The following is a 17,237-nucleotide window of genomic DNA, read 5'->3' as shown; positions in this document are numbered from 1 at the left end:
CAAACAAACATGGCGCATAGAACAGCAAGCTATAGCGACATTAGCTCGGATTCAGACTCGGATTTCAGCGGCTTAAGCGATTCAACAGATTACGCATGTATTGAAACGGATGGTTGTAGTGTGGAGGCAGGTAGCGAAAACGAAATTGAAGAAGAAACTGAAGCTATTGAGCCATATCGGTTTGAACCGTATGCAAGCGAAACCGACGAAAATGACACGACAGCCAGCGACACGGGAGAAAGCGAGGACGAATTCGGCGATCGCCTTCTGACCAACGATTGGTATGTGTTTGTTTGGCATTAAAGGAAACTAACAACTATGAACTAGGTTTACAGCATATGAAATACATTTGGCAACAACATGCACTTTGAGAGTGCAGACAGCCCAGTTTTCATCAATTAATATATTCTGGAGACATACCCTCATGTCAGCAGGCCAGGGAAGCTAGGGTCGATATTCTTCTCTTGATCATCTTCGGGACGGTGTGAGCCAAGACATCCAGGGGGTTTAGCTCGCTCGTCTGCGGGAACAAACTGCCGCCATTGCTTGCCGTGCTACCCAGGTCCTTTGTCCCTGAATTGCTCACACACTCCGGCAGATTTAATGGGGGTCTGGCGGCAGATTTCTTTGACTTTATGGTTGGAAATGCATCTGCTTTGAGTGTCGCAGGATATTGTCGGAGGCAGATATTTACATATATCCGAATTTAAGTTGTACTTCTTCCATTTCTTTGTCATATTTGAAAACAGCTCGTGTTTTCCAGTTCTTCTCTTGATGCTCTGTCAGCAAGTAAACTGTGTGTGTAAACCTTGAGTTCTTTGGAATGTATTATGGCTAGCATTTGTTTTGTCTACAGAAATGGGACGAGAGAGAGGGTGGTGGGATCGGGAAGACAGACCATTTTGGGGGGCGCAATAGAATGTTCTAGGGTTAGACTGGTCTCAATCAATGTATATTGGCAAAGCTTTGAGAATATACAACAAAATACCTATTCTGTCTCTGGTGGTTTTTCAACTCAGCTTTAAGTGTCGGAAAGAACTTGGGAGCGAATTGTGACTTGAATTCCCTGGGAGGAACAACTGGTCTAAAACGCAACAAATTGGGGGCCTCGTCCGGGCGACACGCTGAGAATTGGACACCTCTTGCACTCTTCTGGACAGACTCAATTGTTGGCCAAACATAAAACAAGGTAAGCAGAGCTTTTTTCTAAAATCTGCTTTAGGAGTCTGTCTTGAAGTATGTAAGTCAAACACTGTTTGTACCCCAGACACAGAGTGGACATTTTGATAGATTGGTTGCATTTTGCCTTGTCCGTCATTGCATATGGTGGCCAACTCATGTCATTGCGTCTTAAATCTTTCACCTGTGACTAGTGACTACTATTCTTGCCATCTCTGTCGTAGCATAGCTTTCATCGGTAAAGTGTGCGGAACAAACGTCCAATTTTTTTGCCACTTTGGCATCTTTGGGCCACTGGTGCAACTTGAATCCGTCCCTGTTGGTGTTGTTACACCCTCCGACAACACACCGACGAGGCATGATGTCTCCAAGGTACGGAAAACAGTCGAAAAAACGGAAAATAACAGAGCTGATTTGACTCGGTGTTTGAGAAAATGGCGGATTGCTTCCCTATGCGATGTCACGTTGTGACGTCATTGCTCCGAGAGCGAATATTAGAAAGGCGTTTAATTCGCCAAAATTCACCCATTTAGAGTTCGGAAATCGGTTAAAAAAATATATGGTCTTTTTTCTGCAACATCAAGGTATATATTGACACTTACATAGGTCTGCTGATAATGTTCCCCTTATTATTATATATTATTATTATAACATGCTTCTGTTTATGTTTTGCTACATTTTCAAACAATCAGCAGACTTTTTAGAAGCATCTACAATGGACACCACTTTTTTTTTTTTTTTTAGCACACTGAAGATGCGCTCATGGGAGTCTGGCACTAACTGCGTGTGTGCGCTCCAGATTCCAGACGCAAGAAAATGCACAAGGCATTCCTCAAAGCCTGCAGTGCCTCAGACTGGAAGTTTCTCCGGAGAGTGGTGAGGACGGCGGAAAAGATCATCAGGACTCCTCTTCCTCCTCTATCCAGGAGATCGCAAAAAGCCGCTGCCTGACCAGGGCTCAGAAAAACTGCAGAGACTCCTCCCACCCCCACTAAGGACTGTTTTCACTGCTGGACTCTAGAAAGAGGTTCCGCAGGTTCTGTAACAGCTTCTTCCCTCAGGCCGTAAGACTCTTGAACGCATCATAATAATCCCCTCAATTCCCCCCAATTCCCCCCAAAAATGGATTAACTCGCTGGAATATAAATACAATATAACAGGGGTGCTCACACTTTTTCTGCAGGCGAGCTACTTTTCAATTGATCAAGTCGTGGGGATCTACCTCATTCATATATATCATTTATATTTACTTATTTATGAAATATATGTTTTTGTTAACAAGTTCAATCAATCAATCAATCAATCTTTATTTATATAGCCCTAAATCACAAGTGTCTCAAAGGGCTGCACAAGCCACAACGACATCCTCGGTACAAAACCCACATACGGGCAAGGAAAAACTCACCCCAGTGGGACGTCGATGTGAATGACTATGAGAAACCTTGGAGAGGACCGCATATGTGGGTAACCCCCCCCTCTAGGGGAGACCGAAAGCAATGGATGTCGAGTGGGTCTGACATAATATTGTGAGAGTCCAGTCCATAGTGGATCCAACATAATAGTAGTAAGAGTCCAGTCCATAGTGGGGCCAGCAGGACACCATCCCGAGCGGAGACGGGTCAGCAGCGCAGAGATGTTCCCAGCCGATGCACAGGCGAGCGGTCCACCCCGGGTCCCGACTCTGGACAGCCAGCACTTCATCCATGGCCACCGGACCTGTGCCCCCCCCCCTCAAGGAAAAGGGGAGCAGAGGAGAAAAGAAAAGAAACGGCAGATCAACTGGTCTAACAGGGGGGCTATTTAAAGGCTAGAGTATACAAATGAGTTTTAAGATGGGACTTAAATGCTTCTACTGAGGTAGCATCTCTAATTGTTACCGGGAGGGCATTCCATAGTACTTTAATGTATTATCATTAAAGGTGTTTAATGATAATACAAGCATGTTTAACACATAGTTAATATTGCTAAAAAATTAAAGGTGTTTAATGATAATACAAGTATGTTTAATACATATAGTTAATATTGTTAACAAGTTAAAGGTGTTAAAAGATAATACAAGCATGTTTAACACGTATAGATTCCTTTCTTTCATGAAGACAAGAATATAAGTTGGTGTATTACCTGATTCTGATGACTTGCATTGATAGGAATCAGACAGTGGGGCTGATAATGTCCGCATTTTCGAATGGAGGAGAAAAAAAAGTCCTCCTTTCTGTCCAATACCACATGAAAGTGGTTGGTTTTTGGCATCTTATTTGTCCAGCTTCCGTACTCCTTTGTATGCACTTTACAAGAAATACATTGTCGGCAAACTCCGTAGCTTGCTAGCTTGTGCACGCCAGCTTTCCGAGACTCTTATTTTGTTAGCGCAACTGTGCAAATGTGCAGTCGGTCTTTGGAGTTTTGACGACAGGTACGGCGCCAGTCTGTTGAAATAAAGTGTTTCTCGCCCTCCAGTCGGTAATTTTAATGAGCTGGCAGCAGCCAGCTTCATCTCTCGTGAATGTCAATCAAGTGACGAAAGTGACGTCATAGTGAAGATTTATGATCGCTCATTTTTAGGACTATTTTTTTAATGCCTGGCTGGTGATCGACTGACACACCCTCCATGATCGACCGGTAGCTCGCGATCGACGTAATGAGCACAATATATATATATACATATATATATATATATATATATATATATATATATATATATGTATTTATGTATGTGTGTGTATATAAATATATATATACATATATATATATATATATATATATATATATATATATTTATTTTTTTTTTATTTTTTTAATTTTTTTTATTTTTTTATAAATAATATAGAAAATATAATTATTAGTGGTCGATATTGATATCAGCAAAAAAACAAGTTTGTTTGTAAAATCACAGATAGAAGCAGTCTTGCAATGTATTTACTTGTGCAAAACTGGACAGCAAGTTAGCATCTAAATGTCACACAAACATCTAAATAAACACACAAGGTTGCTCTTCTATTTTAGTCTAGTCATTTACAAAAGATAAACATGGTAAGTTATAGGCTACTGGGATCTGCTAGCAGCTACACACCAGCTAAGTACACAATTTAGACATACGTACTTTATAATTGTCCTTAATTGAACAACATTGCAGTCTAAACAGCACATTTGTAAATATAAAAACAATTAAATATAGTTGCACATTGCTTACATATACAAAGTCTCCAAAATGTGAAAGTATCCGGAAACAAACATGTCTGCATCATTTAACTTAATGCAGTCCTCAAATAGTACTACTGGGTTTAACTAGCTTTTTTATCTTATGTTGTATTTTTCCTTTGTATGTTTGGTAATGCATGTATTCTTTGTATTTGTATTTTGTATGCTCCTATATGGACCCCGGTAAGACTAGCAGTCGCCTTAGCGCCATTCAATAAATAATAAACAATAAACAATAAATAGCGGTGCATTGCCAGCGGGGGTGCGTGCGACCTCAGGGAACATGCTTATTTTGCCGTACCAGAATATGATGAAGCGTATGTAGCGTTTGGCTTCACCGTAACCACAGTGGGAGATGAAAAAAGACCGGTGTTGTTTCCTTTAATGTTAATAAGCTTACAATTTTATGTAGAAGTATAGTTATAACAATTTTATAGACAAAATATACTATTTATAGTCACGGGCGAGAGTGTAATATTTTCTTTTTTCTAGGGGGGGGGCCTAACAGAAAATATTTGAGAAGCACTGACTTAATGTGTCATCATGAGTTTAACTTAATTCATGATTGTCGGTCAAAAAACATTTACCACTCCACTTCAATATAATATAAGACAACATAAGTCGATTCCATGCTATTTAGGCACACTAAAACTACATAATCCATACCTGCCGACTTTTGAAATCAGAAAAACCTAGTAGCCAGGGTCCAAAATGATTATTAGCATTCAGACAGGTTAAAATGTTGCTAAAACCATCACTTTTCTATCAGTCACAGTGACTTTCAAAACAAAAATATGACAGCAAAAATCATATGGGTTGATTGACATGTTTATTCTGTAAGATAACTTCAATAGTTTGAAATGATTTTGACAGTTAATGCCAGTTATCCTGTCAACCTTTCACAAGACTTCAATTTGTTAATTGAAAGTATAAACACTTTTTACAGTAAACAAATGGTAAAACAGTACTAAACAATTCCATTAAAAAAAAAAATTGGTGTCATTATTAACTTTCTGTCCAAGCTTGTATAATCTACTGCCTTGTTCAATTGTAAAAAATATTCTGTGCCTAAAATTCCCATTTCTATCACAATTATCATACTGTAAACATGGTAAGCTAACTTCATTAAAATTAATAGTCCTGTCAATAGCATGGAATTACAATTCAAATGTAGTTTTTTTGGAAGCCTTTCAAAAGAATTCAAAATATGAAAAATTAATGACAATTAATTTAAGCCATCAGACACTTGAAAAGTGGCACATCACATCTCTAATGTAATCATTTTAACTTTCCAACAGAAATAGCACTGCAAAAATATTAAGGACATACTTCTGTATTTTTGTAGTTATGCTGTCAACATTTAACAATGTCATGTCTGTGTAATCATGTTTTGTTTTAAGTCATGTTTTGTTTAGTTTCTGGCTTTTCACTCCCTTGTCTTGTTTGCATGATTACCCATTAGTTTCACCTGTTCCACGTTTGGACTCATTGTGCACTCTTGTTTGTCACCATAGCAACCATTAGTTTTCACCTGTCACGTCACGCACCTGTTTCACGTTTTGAGTCACGCACCTGTTTTCGTTAATCATGCCTGTGTTATTTAAGCTTTTCATTTTCTGTTGTTCGTCCTGACGACATCCCCGCATTTATGCCCCCTGTCACACTCTGTCCACCTCTGCGCACTTCATGTCCATGCCAAGTAAGTTTGTTTATTATTGCCACAGTTAGTGGTTTTTTTTGTTGTTCATAGTTTTTTGCCCCCGTGCAAGTCTTTTGTTTTCGTTAGTCAAGTTTGTACATCCGCCTTGAGCGCGCCTTTTGTTCCTTTGAGTGTTATTATTAAAAATGTATTTACCTTCACGCCATGACCTGTCCAATTCACTTGCACCTCGGGAGAACAAACCAAGCCATAGTCCAAGTCTTGACAAACAAGATTTCTTCAACTTGGACTTGAAAGCATAAATAGTATAAACACTTTTAACAGTATAACAGTACTAAACAATTCCAATAGATAACATTGGTGTCATTACCTTTTTGTTTGCTCAATTATTGCCTTCGTAAATAAAACTTCGGCATTTATCACATCCAAAGAATCTGTTTGGGCGACGAAAAACGTTGAAAGTTTTCCACTTGTATCGCTAGCAACGGCATTAGACTTGTGTTTTTTTGTCCCAACGTGGTCTTTTACATCGCTAATTCCTCCGCGTCCGATCGAAAAATCTTGTCTGCACAAGGTGCAATTCGCGTAGTTTTCACCCTTTTTGGAACAGATAATTATTCCCGGATAGGCTTTTGAATATTCTTCACGGAATGACTGCAGTTTTCTTTTTCGGTTTAAGACTCGTTTGCGATTTTTCTCCGGCTGATTCCATGATCGTTCGCTCGTTTGGAAACAATGGCAACTGGTGCCTCGTGCTTGGCAGCGGTGCTATAAATACCGTATTTTCCGCACCATAAGGCGCCCTGGGTTAAAAGCCGCGCCTTCAATGAACGGCATATTTCAAAACTTTGTCCACCTATAAGCCGCCCGGTGTTGTAAGCCGCATCTAACTGCGCTAAAGGAATGTCAAAAAAACAGTCAGATATGTCAGTCAAACTTTAATAATATATTAAAAACCAGCGTTCTAACAACTCTGTTCACTCCCAAAATGTACGCAAATGTGCAATCACAAACATACGTATATCAACATGGACAGAGCTGCGTGAAAACAGCCACCCGGCCTCTTCGCGTAAACTTCCCTTAACCACTCGCTCATCTTTTCTTCATCCATCCATCCCTTCGAGTTAGCTTTTATGATGACGCCGGCTGGAAAGGTCTCTTTTGGCAAGGTCTTCCTTTTGAATATCACCATGGGTGGAAGTTTCTGGCCATTAGCATGGCAAGCTAGAACCACAGTGAAGGACGACTTCTCATTCCCTGTGGTGCGAATATTCACCGTACGTGCTCCCGTTGTATCCACAGTGCGGTTCACAGGAATATCAAAAGTCAGTGGAACCTCGTCCATGTTGATAATGTTCTCTGGCCGGATCTTTTTTTCAGCTATCTTGTTTTTACAATATGCACGGAAAGTAGCCAGCTTTTCTTGAAAGTCTTTAGGCAGTTGCTGTGAAATAGTAGTCCGTGTGCGGATGGAGAGATTGCGTCTTTTCATGAACCGGAAACACCAAGAAGCACCACCTTTAAAATCATCCAGGTGAAGTTCGCTTACTAGCGCTGTTGCCTTCATTCGAATAGTGATGGTGCTGACACTTCTGCTTGCTGCTCTCTGCTCAACAACCCACTGTTCGAGTTTGTCCTCCAACAGTAGCCATCTTGCTTTGTTCCCTCAGAAACTCTGTTTTGTCTTCTTTACCTGGCGCAGGTCATCTTCTTGCTTCCTCCACCTACGCACCATTGATTCATTTATGTTATATTCTCTTGCTGCTGCTCTATTTCCGTGTTCTTCGGCATGACTTATTGCCTTAAGTTTAAATTCTGCGTTATACGCGTGTCGCTTAGTAGGAGCCATTTTGTGGTCTGGTCTTTACAGATGTAAACACACAAAGGAAATGAAACGAAATATCCGCGCGCTTCTTCTTCTTCTTCCGGGGCGGGTGGTTGCTTACAGTAGAAGAAGAAGCGCTTCCTGTTCTATGGGGGCGGGTGCTTACCTTGGCAGTTGCTTGCGTAGAAGAAGAAGCGCTTCCTGTTCTACCGGGAAAAAAGATGGCGGCTGTTTACCGTAGTTGCGAGATCGAAACTTTATGAAAATGAATCGTAATATTAATCCATATATAAAGCGCACCGGGTTATAAGCCGCACTGTCAGCTTTTGAGAAAATTTGTGGTTTTTAGGTGCGCCTTATAGTGCGGAAAATACGGTAATCTCTTGTAAATATACATAAAGATAGAGTGTGACACACTGTTAAGTATTACAAACTGCACAGAGAAAATTGTTGCACACAAACTACAGAGAAAACAGGGAGGGGGTCTCAGCTAAACAACCTAAATTCCTGCTACTAAACTATCATCATTTCTATCAGGGACTACAGTAGGATGTTTATTGGTCACACTGTATTCCCAATCAAGCAGACTTCTAGACATGGAGCCCCAGGCGGTTCCGCTCGCTTACCTCCTCCGCTGCCCGTCGGGCGAGGACAAGGCTTGGGCTACCAAGCCTATCAGGATGCACCAGAGAAGCAGCGGCCACACCATCCTCCAATCGTCGGCGGCCTTAATGAGCGGCACACAGCCCATGGACCAATCGAAGCACAGCCACCAGGGACACAGCAGCAGCCAGCCATTCAGGGCGTAGTAGTAATTATAGTTGACCACCTGTCAATCCCACACAAGACGGCAGGAATGAGGATTAGATATGTGATGATGTTTTAGCCAACATGGTTTGCTATTTTAATAACAATTTCAAAGAGGAGGAACAAGAATAGAGAGATCGATACACCTCCCACGTTAAGGCAGTGCTCAGAGGACACCATCCAATCCCAGAGCCCCAGGGCAGAAGAATAAGGGCTAAGCTGACTCCCCGGGGGGGGGTTCGGATGCCAAGCTCAGACCCCAAATATTCCACCACAACACCACCAGACGCCCTCCCACCCCTGGGCCACGAGAGGCCCTTCATCAACCAAGCCGCAGGTACCAGGCACCACACCTGCAGGGAGGGACCCATCCCAAGGCCACTGAAGGGGGGGGGCATGCAGCAGAGGGGGTTAGCCCAAGAAAAAGGGGGCCAGGGAACGGAAGGCAAGAGGTGCCAGGAAGGGGGGGGGGTGAACAAGTGTCAGATGGGTGCCCAACCCCCACCCCACCACAAACTCCAATAATATCCATGTTAGATCAGGCCTGGGCAATTATTTTGACTCGGGGGCCAAATTTAGAGGAAAAAAATGTGTCTGGGGGCCAGTATATCTATTTTTAGGAAAACTACCGTATTTTTCGGACTATAAGTCGCAGTTTTTTTTTCAGAGTTTGGCCCGGGGGTGCGACTTATACTCAGGAGCGACTTATGTGTGAAATGATGAACACATTATAATATTATTGATCTCATTCACGTAAGAGACTAGACGTATAAGTGCTGCTCACTGCTCCCCTCACCTCCCAGGGGGTGATCAAGGGTGATGGGTCAAACGCAGAGAATAATTTCGCCACACCTCGTGTGTGTGTGACAATCATTGGTACTTTAACTTTAACTTAACTAGTCCATGTCATTTATGGTGACTCGCCATGTCATTTAAAGTGGCCCGCTACATCCTTTAAAGTGGCCTGCCATGTCATTTAATGTAGCTCGCCGCTTCATTTCAGGTGGTCCTCCACATCATTAAAATGGCCCGCCATGTCATTTATGGTGACTCGCCACATCATTTAAAAAGGCCCGTCGCCTCATTTTAGGTGGTCCGCTACATCATTTAAATTGGCCCACCATGTCATTTATGGTGACTCGCCATGTCATTTAAAGTGGCCCGCTGCATCATTTTAGGTGGTCCGCTACATCCTTTAAAGTGGCCCGCCATGTCATTTAATGTAGCTCGCCGCTTCATTTCAGGTGGTCCTCCACATCACTAAAGTGGCCCGCCATATCATTTAAAGTGGCCCACCATGTCATTTATGGTGACTCGCCACGTCATTTAAAATATATATATGTATATATATATATGTATATATATATATATAATATATATATATATATATATATATATATATATATTAGAGATGCTCGGTTTGCGGGCACAACAGCGGAGTCCGCGCATTATCCGCGGATCGGGCGGATGAAATTAAAAAAAATTAGATTTTATCCGCGGGTCGGGTCGGGCGGTTGAAAAAAATAAAAAATTGATTTTAAATAGATTCAGGCGGGTGGCAGTTAAACCAATTCGGAAATATATATACATATAGTTAAATGTTGTTACCCACATACGAAAAACGAGCAGGCACCTGCAGCATATGCCACAACAGAAGAAGAAAAAAAAAGAAGAGATGGACACTTTTACAGAGCGGAGAAGGGACGCCTCGCCGGGGTCCGGGACCGAGGCCCCTTCCCCCGAGAGGGCCCCACCGGGAGCCGTAGCTGAGGCGATCCGCGAGAAGGGCCCGACGTACGTCCAGGGTCACCACCGCGCCCACCGCACCGACACCCCGCCTCGTCCGCCTTCGCCGCGGCCGGCGTCACGCCGGGGGCTCGTAAGAGGGGTCACTCCGCGCGCTCCACCCGCGCAGCTTACCTGCCCGCCACCCCTGTTGCCGGGGCGCTCACGAAAGGGGTGGGGCTCACCCTGGTTGATATAGACAGCAGGACGGTGGCCATGGAAGTCGGAACCCGCTAAGGAGTGTGTAACAACCCACCTGCCGAATCAACTAGCCCTGAAAATGGATGGCGCTGGAGCCTCGGGCCCATACCCGGCCGTCGCCGGCAGCGAGACGCGCTTGGAGGTGTGCTCAGCGCGGCTCCCATATGATTGCGCACTGGTGTGCGTCTGGGCCGTGACAGCGTGGCACGCGAATGTCTGTGCTGCATTGGATCAGTCTCCTTTCTTTAACAGGCAAAAGCTTTATAACCTCACTAATGCCTTGCATCATCTATATTAGATATATAACAACGGGCGGGTGCGGGCGGATGCGGTTCTGATCAAATGTTACATCGGGTGGATGGCGGATGGTTGGCGACTTTCTGATGCGGTTGCGGATGAAATAATTGCCTATCCGCGCATCTCTAATATATATATATATATATATATATATATATATATATGTATAAATATGTATATATATATATATATATATATATATACATATATATATATATATAAATGTATAAATATGTATAAATATGTATATTTGTATGTATATATATATATATATATATATATATACCTCCAAAGACATGCACCTGGGGATAGGTTGATTGGCAACACTAAATTGGCCCTAGTGTGTGAATGTTGTCTGTCTATCTGTGTTGGCCCTGCGATGAGGTGGCGACTTGTCCAGGGTGTACCCCGCCTTCCGCCCGATTGTAGCTGAGATAGGCTCCAGCGCCCCCCGCGACCCCAAAAGGGAATAAGCGGTAGAAAATGGATGGACGGATGGATGGATAGTAGGGTTGTACGGTATACGGGTATTAATATAGTACCGCGATACTAATGAATCGTATTTGGTACCATACCGCCTCTGAAAAGTACTGGTCCGCCACACCCTAAGATTTTTTGTTAAAATAAAGCATTTTTTTCTGGTCCCCTTTATTTAGAAAAGTATCGAAATAATATTGGTATCAGGACAACACTAGTCACTAAAATATCATGCAAAAGCGCAGCAATACGTTGTATAGTTCAAGACTTATGGTAATTAGAAAACATCACTGCACATCATGATGGCAGCTACAGTTTCCATCTTAAAGATCTAAAAAAAATATTTGGGAATGATTGAAAAGCTTAACGGGCCGCATGTGGCCCCCGGGCCTTAATTTGCCCAGGTCTGTGTTAGATGAATATGTGTTTGTCAGAACTGCTTTGATTAGATTGGGCTCCTCCTTCAAAAAGGTCCTCTCACTCTGAGAAACACGCTCTCCGCAAACGAGGCGGGGTTGTCCACTTCAGTGAACGCCGGCGGCCCAGTTCCCATGATCCTCCAGCGGGCGTAGAGCATGAGGAGGCCGCCCAGAGCCAGCAGGGCCAATCGCGACAGCAGGCCGCTCCGCAGCGTGTGGCGTGCCTGTCACACAACATCACATACATCATATACAGTACGTACGTGCACGTGCATACGTTGCACGCGAGCGCGTCTGACTCTAATTATCGCGGCAATGTATGTGATGTGACGTTAATCGTACGGGGGGGGAGACGCATCATTTATGACAAGAGGGAGGGGTTACTGTAACTCACATCAAGTGGGGTCCTCCTGAGGAGTAGCCTCTGGCTCAGTCCATACACGTCAACATTACAGATGACCAGGACGTCAAAAGCTGCGTTTACACCCTGGAGGAAAACCAAGAGGTGACGATCATATAGGTCAGCAACGAAAGGAAGGCATTAGATCATATCACAGTATTAGGGCACCGCGACAGGAAGTGGAAATGGAGCTAACAACTCTTCGGAGAAGACATTCTCGACAGGATGTATCTGTGTTGCTCGTCTTTTTTTAAGACAAATAATGACGTTCATGTCTGAAGATTATGCCAGTTTATAAGCGAAAAAAAAGCTATCACCCCACCACTTTTCATAAAAATACATCAGAGAGAGATAGTCCTAAGTCCAGGCATGTGAGCACCCTTTGAGGAAAAAAAGAGGAAAACCGAAAGAAAATTTTGAAAATCAAAATTACATTTTCCGCGACTGGGTGCATTTTACCTTTAGATTTATTCTAATCTACCAACCTCTTTTGGTTGTCTTTTTGACACTTACATGTACCATGTGCTGCGATGAAGTGGCGACTTGTCCAGGGTGTACCCCGCCTTCCGCCCGAATGCAGCTGAGATAGGCTCCGGCACCCCGCCGCAACCCCAAAAGGGACAAGCGGTAGAAAAATGGATGGATGGATGTACCACTAAATTTTTTGGGTATTTTTAGTCGTATTTTCCGCACCATAAGCCGCCCTGGGTTATAAGCCGCGCCTTCAATGAACGGCATATTTCAAAACTTTGTCCACCTATAAGCCGCCCCGTGTTATAAGCCGCATCTAACTGCGCTAAAGGAATGTCAAAAAAACAGTCAGATAGGTCAGTCAAACTTTAATAATATATTAAAAACCAGCGTGATGTGGGCGCGCATGGAGTCGTATATCAACATGGACGGAGCTGCGTGAAAAAAGCCACCCGGCCTCTTCGCGTAAACTTCCCTTAACCACTCGCTCATCTTTTCTTCATCCATCCATCCCTTCGAGTTAGCTTTTATGATGACGCCGGCTGGAAAGGTCTCTTTTGGCAAGGTCTTCCTTTTGAATATCACCATGGGTGGAAGTTTCTGGCCATTAGCATGGCAAGCTAGAACCACAGTGAAGGATGACTTCTCATTCCCTGTGGTGCGAATATTCACCGTACGTGCTCCCGTTGTATCCACAGTGCGGTTCACAGGAATATCAAAAGTCAGTGGAACCTCGTCCATGTTGATAATGTTCTCTGGCCGGATCTTTTTTTCAGCTATCTTGTTTTTACAATATGCACGGAAAGTAGCCAGCTTTTCTTGAAAGTCTTTAGGCAGTTGCTGTGAAATAGTAGTCCGTGTGCGGATGGAGAGATTGCGTCTTTTCATGAACCGGAAACCTGTCGCTTAGTAGGAGCCATTTTGTGGTCTTTACAGATGTAAACACACAAAGGAAATGAAACGTAATATCCGCGCGCTTCTTCTTCTTCTATGGGGGCGGGTGGTTGCTTACAGTAGAAGAAGAAGCGCTTCCTGTTCTATGGGGGCGGGTGCTTACCTTGGCGGTTGCTTGCGTAGAAGAAGAAGCACTTCCTCTTCTACGGGGAAAAAAGATGGCGGCTGTTTACCGTAGTTGCGAGACCGAAACTTTATGAAAATGAATCTTAATATTAATCCATATATAAAGCGCACCGGGTTATAAGCCGCACTGTCAGCTTTTGAGTAAATTTGTGGTTTTTAGGTGCGGCTAATAGTGCGGAAAATACGGTAGATAATTTACTAACATTATTATCGAAGAACTCAAAAATCTTATCCCATTTGGCAACCCTGTCCTATAGCCACCTCCCAGTGTTGTGACCTTGGTTTACATCCGGCATGTAAAAAATACACTTTCTTGCTGGCTACTAATAAATACTCTAGACCAGGGGTCGGCAACCCAAAATGTTGAAAGAGCCATATTGGACCAAAAATACAAAAACAAATCTGTCTGGAGCCACAAACAATTAAAAGCCATATTACATACAGATAGTGTGTCATGAGACATAAATTGAATTAAGAGGACTTAAAGGAAACTAAATGAGCTCAAATATAGCTACAAATGAGGCATAATGATGCAATATGTACATATAGCTAGTCTAAATAGCATGTTAGCATCGATTAGCTTGCAAAGTCATGCATTGACCAAATATGCCCGATTAGCACTCCGCACAAGTCAATAACATCAACAAAACTCACCTTTGTGCATTCACGCACAACGTTAAAAGTGTGGTGGACAAAATGAGAAAGAAAAAGAAGTGGCATAAACATAGTTGCCAACCTTGAGACCTCCGATTTCGGGAGCTGGGGGGTGGGGGTGGGGGTGGGGGCGTGGTCGGGGGTGGGGCGGGGGCGTGGTTGGGGGCGTGGTTAAGATATATATATATATATATATATATATATATACAGAGGTGGGTAGTAACGCGCTACATTTACTCCGCTACATGTACATGAGTAACTTTTGGGATAAATTGTACTTCTAAGAGTAGTTTTAATGCAACATACTTTTACTTTTACTTGAGTATATTTATAGAGAAGAAATGCTACTTTTACTCCGCTACTTTTATCTACATTCAGCTCGCTACTAATTTTTATCGATCTGTTAATGCAAGCTTTGTTTGTTTTGGTCTGTCAGACAGACCTTCATAGTGCCTGCGTTTCAACAAATACAGTCACTGGTGACGTTCACTCCGTTCCACCAATCAGATGCAGTCACTGGTGACGTTGGACCAATCAAACAGAGCCAGGGGTCACATGACCTGACTTAAACAAGTTGAAAAACTTATTGGGGTGTTACCATTTAGTGGTCAATTGTACGGAATATGTACTGTACTGTACAATCTACTAATACAAGTTCCAATCAATCAATCAAAAGTGTGAAGGAAAAAAGACCATTTTTTATTTCAACCGTACATCCCGTCAAAAGCCTAAAGACTGACTGCACAGTTCCTGTCTTCACAATAAAAGTGCCACTCCATCGCGCCTGCGTTTTCAAAATAAGAGTCTCCGAAAGCCTGCGCAAACAAGCTAGCAAGCTACGGAGTTTGCCGCCAATGTATTTCTTGTAAAGTGTATAAAAACGAATATGGAAGCTGGACATATAAGATGCCAAAAACCAACCACTTTCATGTGGTATTAGACAGAAAGGAGGAACTTTTTTTGTCCTCCATTTGAAAACGTGGACTTTTGTCATCACTACTGTCTGATTCCAATCAATGCAAGTCATCAGAATCAGGTAATACACCAACTTATATTCTTGTCTTCATGAAAGAAAGGAATCTATATGTGTTAAACATGCATGTATATTCATTAAAACACCTTTAACATGTAAACAAAAACGGCAAAAAAAAAAAATATAAATTATATATTGTATATATCAATGTATGTATATATATAAATATATATATATATATATATATATATATATGTGTGTGTGTATATATATATATATGCATATATGTGTGTGTGTGTGTATGTATATATATATATATATATATATATATATATATATATATATATATGATATGATATGTGTGTGTATGTTACTCATCAGTTACTCAGTACTTGAGTAGTTTTTTTACAACATACTTTTTACTTTTACTCAAGTAAATATTTGGGTGACTACTCCTTACTTTTACTTGAGTAATAAATCTCTAAAGTAACAGTACTCTTACTTGAGTACAATTTCTGGCTACTCTACCCACCTCTGTATATATATATATATATATATATATATATATATATATATATATATATATATATAAGAAATACTTGACTTTCAGTGAATTCTAGCTATATATATATATATATATATATATATATATATATATATATATATATATATATATATATATATATATATATATATATATATAAATAAAATAAATACTTGAATTTCAGTGTTCATTTACAAACTACAACTCACAAACACTTTAGAGTTAGGCTCCACCATCAGAATGTGTACTTAAACGTATAAAGATCACATGGATATTATTCAGTGAGTTGATTCACCAAAACTAACCTGTTATACAGGAGGAAAAAGCACACAGGACGTTTCAATTGTTCACAGACTGGTCGCGCTCATCAGAATGACAAGCCACTTCCGGTCTGCAGGTGATAGCATTCAATTGGGAAGAAACGCCCTACTGCCCTCTACTGACCAATGTGAATACTGATAAATGTGTAATGACAGCTCCAAAAACGAATTCAAACCACAAAATAAAATAAATAAATCAACACAAAAATGTGACACATTATGGGTGGGTCACATATGCATGTACAGTAGATGGCAGTATTGTCCTGTTTAAAAGTGTCACAACATTGCTGTTTACGGCAGACGGACTGCTTTACGGTAGACACTGTTGTTGTGTGTTGTCAACATGTCACTCAAGCCCGCCTGAATTTCGGGAGTTTTTCGGGAGAAAATTTGTCCCGGGAGGTTTTCGGGAGAGGCGCTGAATTTCGGGAGTCTCCCGGAAAATCCGGGAGGGTTGGCAAGTATGGGCATAAAACACGTCCTAGAAAGTCGGAGAAAGTTATACATGTAAACAAACTAAGGTGAGTTCAAGGACCGCCAAAATTAGTAGGACAAAACGGCGCTCCCCAAATACTCGAATCAGTGAAGCATGTTTAATATAAAGACTGTGCTTTATAACAATTAGGGAGGTTTGTGTCATGTTTTTCCTCCTACAGAAACCATATTAACACAAAAAATATATTTTTTTGCCCTCATCTTTTTCCATTTTTCATACATTTTTGAAAAAGCTCCAGAGAGCCACCAGGGCGGCGCTAAAGAGCCGGGGGTTGCCGACCCCCGCTCTAGACCAATGGTTCTTAACCTGGGTTGGACGGAACCCTAGGGGTTCGGCGGAGGTCAAAACACACCCGACTCATCGTGTAAATAAAAACTTCTCCCTATCGGCGTATTACAGATATGGCAACAGCAGAAGTCAGACTGATTTGCAGGTGTGTAATTTGTTGTGA

General features: G+C 41.9%; 1 protein-coding gene across 1 annotated transcript in view; it reads right to left on the bottom strand.

Moving 5' to 3' along the window:
- tmtc4 (transmembrane O-mannosyltransferase targeting cadherins 4) overlaps positions 1–17,237 on the bottom strand; it is an 82,556-nt gene that overhangs the window by 26,565 nt on the left and 38,754 nt on the right. Inside the window, exons 8-10 of the mRNA XM_061970737.2 lie at positions 12,243–12,335; positions 11,911–12,072; positions 8,489–8,691 (exon numbers count right to left, since the gene is read on the bottom strand). Coding sequence (XP_061826721.2) covers positions 8,489–8,691; positions 11,911–12,072; positions 12,243–12,335 — 458 coding nt within the window. The remainder of the gene's footprint in view (positions 1–8,488; positions 8,692–11,910; positions 12,073–12,242; positions 12,336–17,237) is intronic.

This window comes from Nerophis lumbriciformis, linkage group LG13 (genome assembly GCF_033978685.3).
Source record: "Nerophis lumbriciformis linkage group LG13, RoL_Nlum_v2.1, whole genome shotgun sequence".
NCBI lineage: Eukaryota > Metazoa > Chordata > Actinopteri > Syngnathiformes > Syngnathidae > Nerophis > Nerophis lumbriciformis.
The sequence above is the reverse complement of the archived record's forward strand: the minus strand, read 5'-3'. Positions and strand labels throughout refer to the sequence as shown.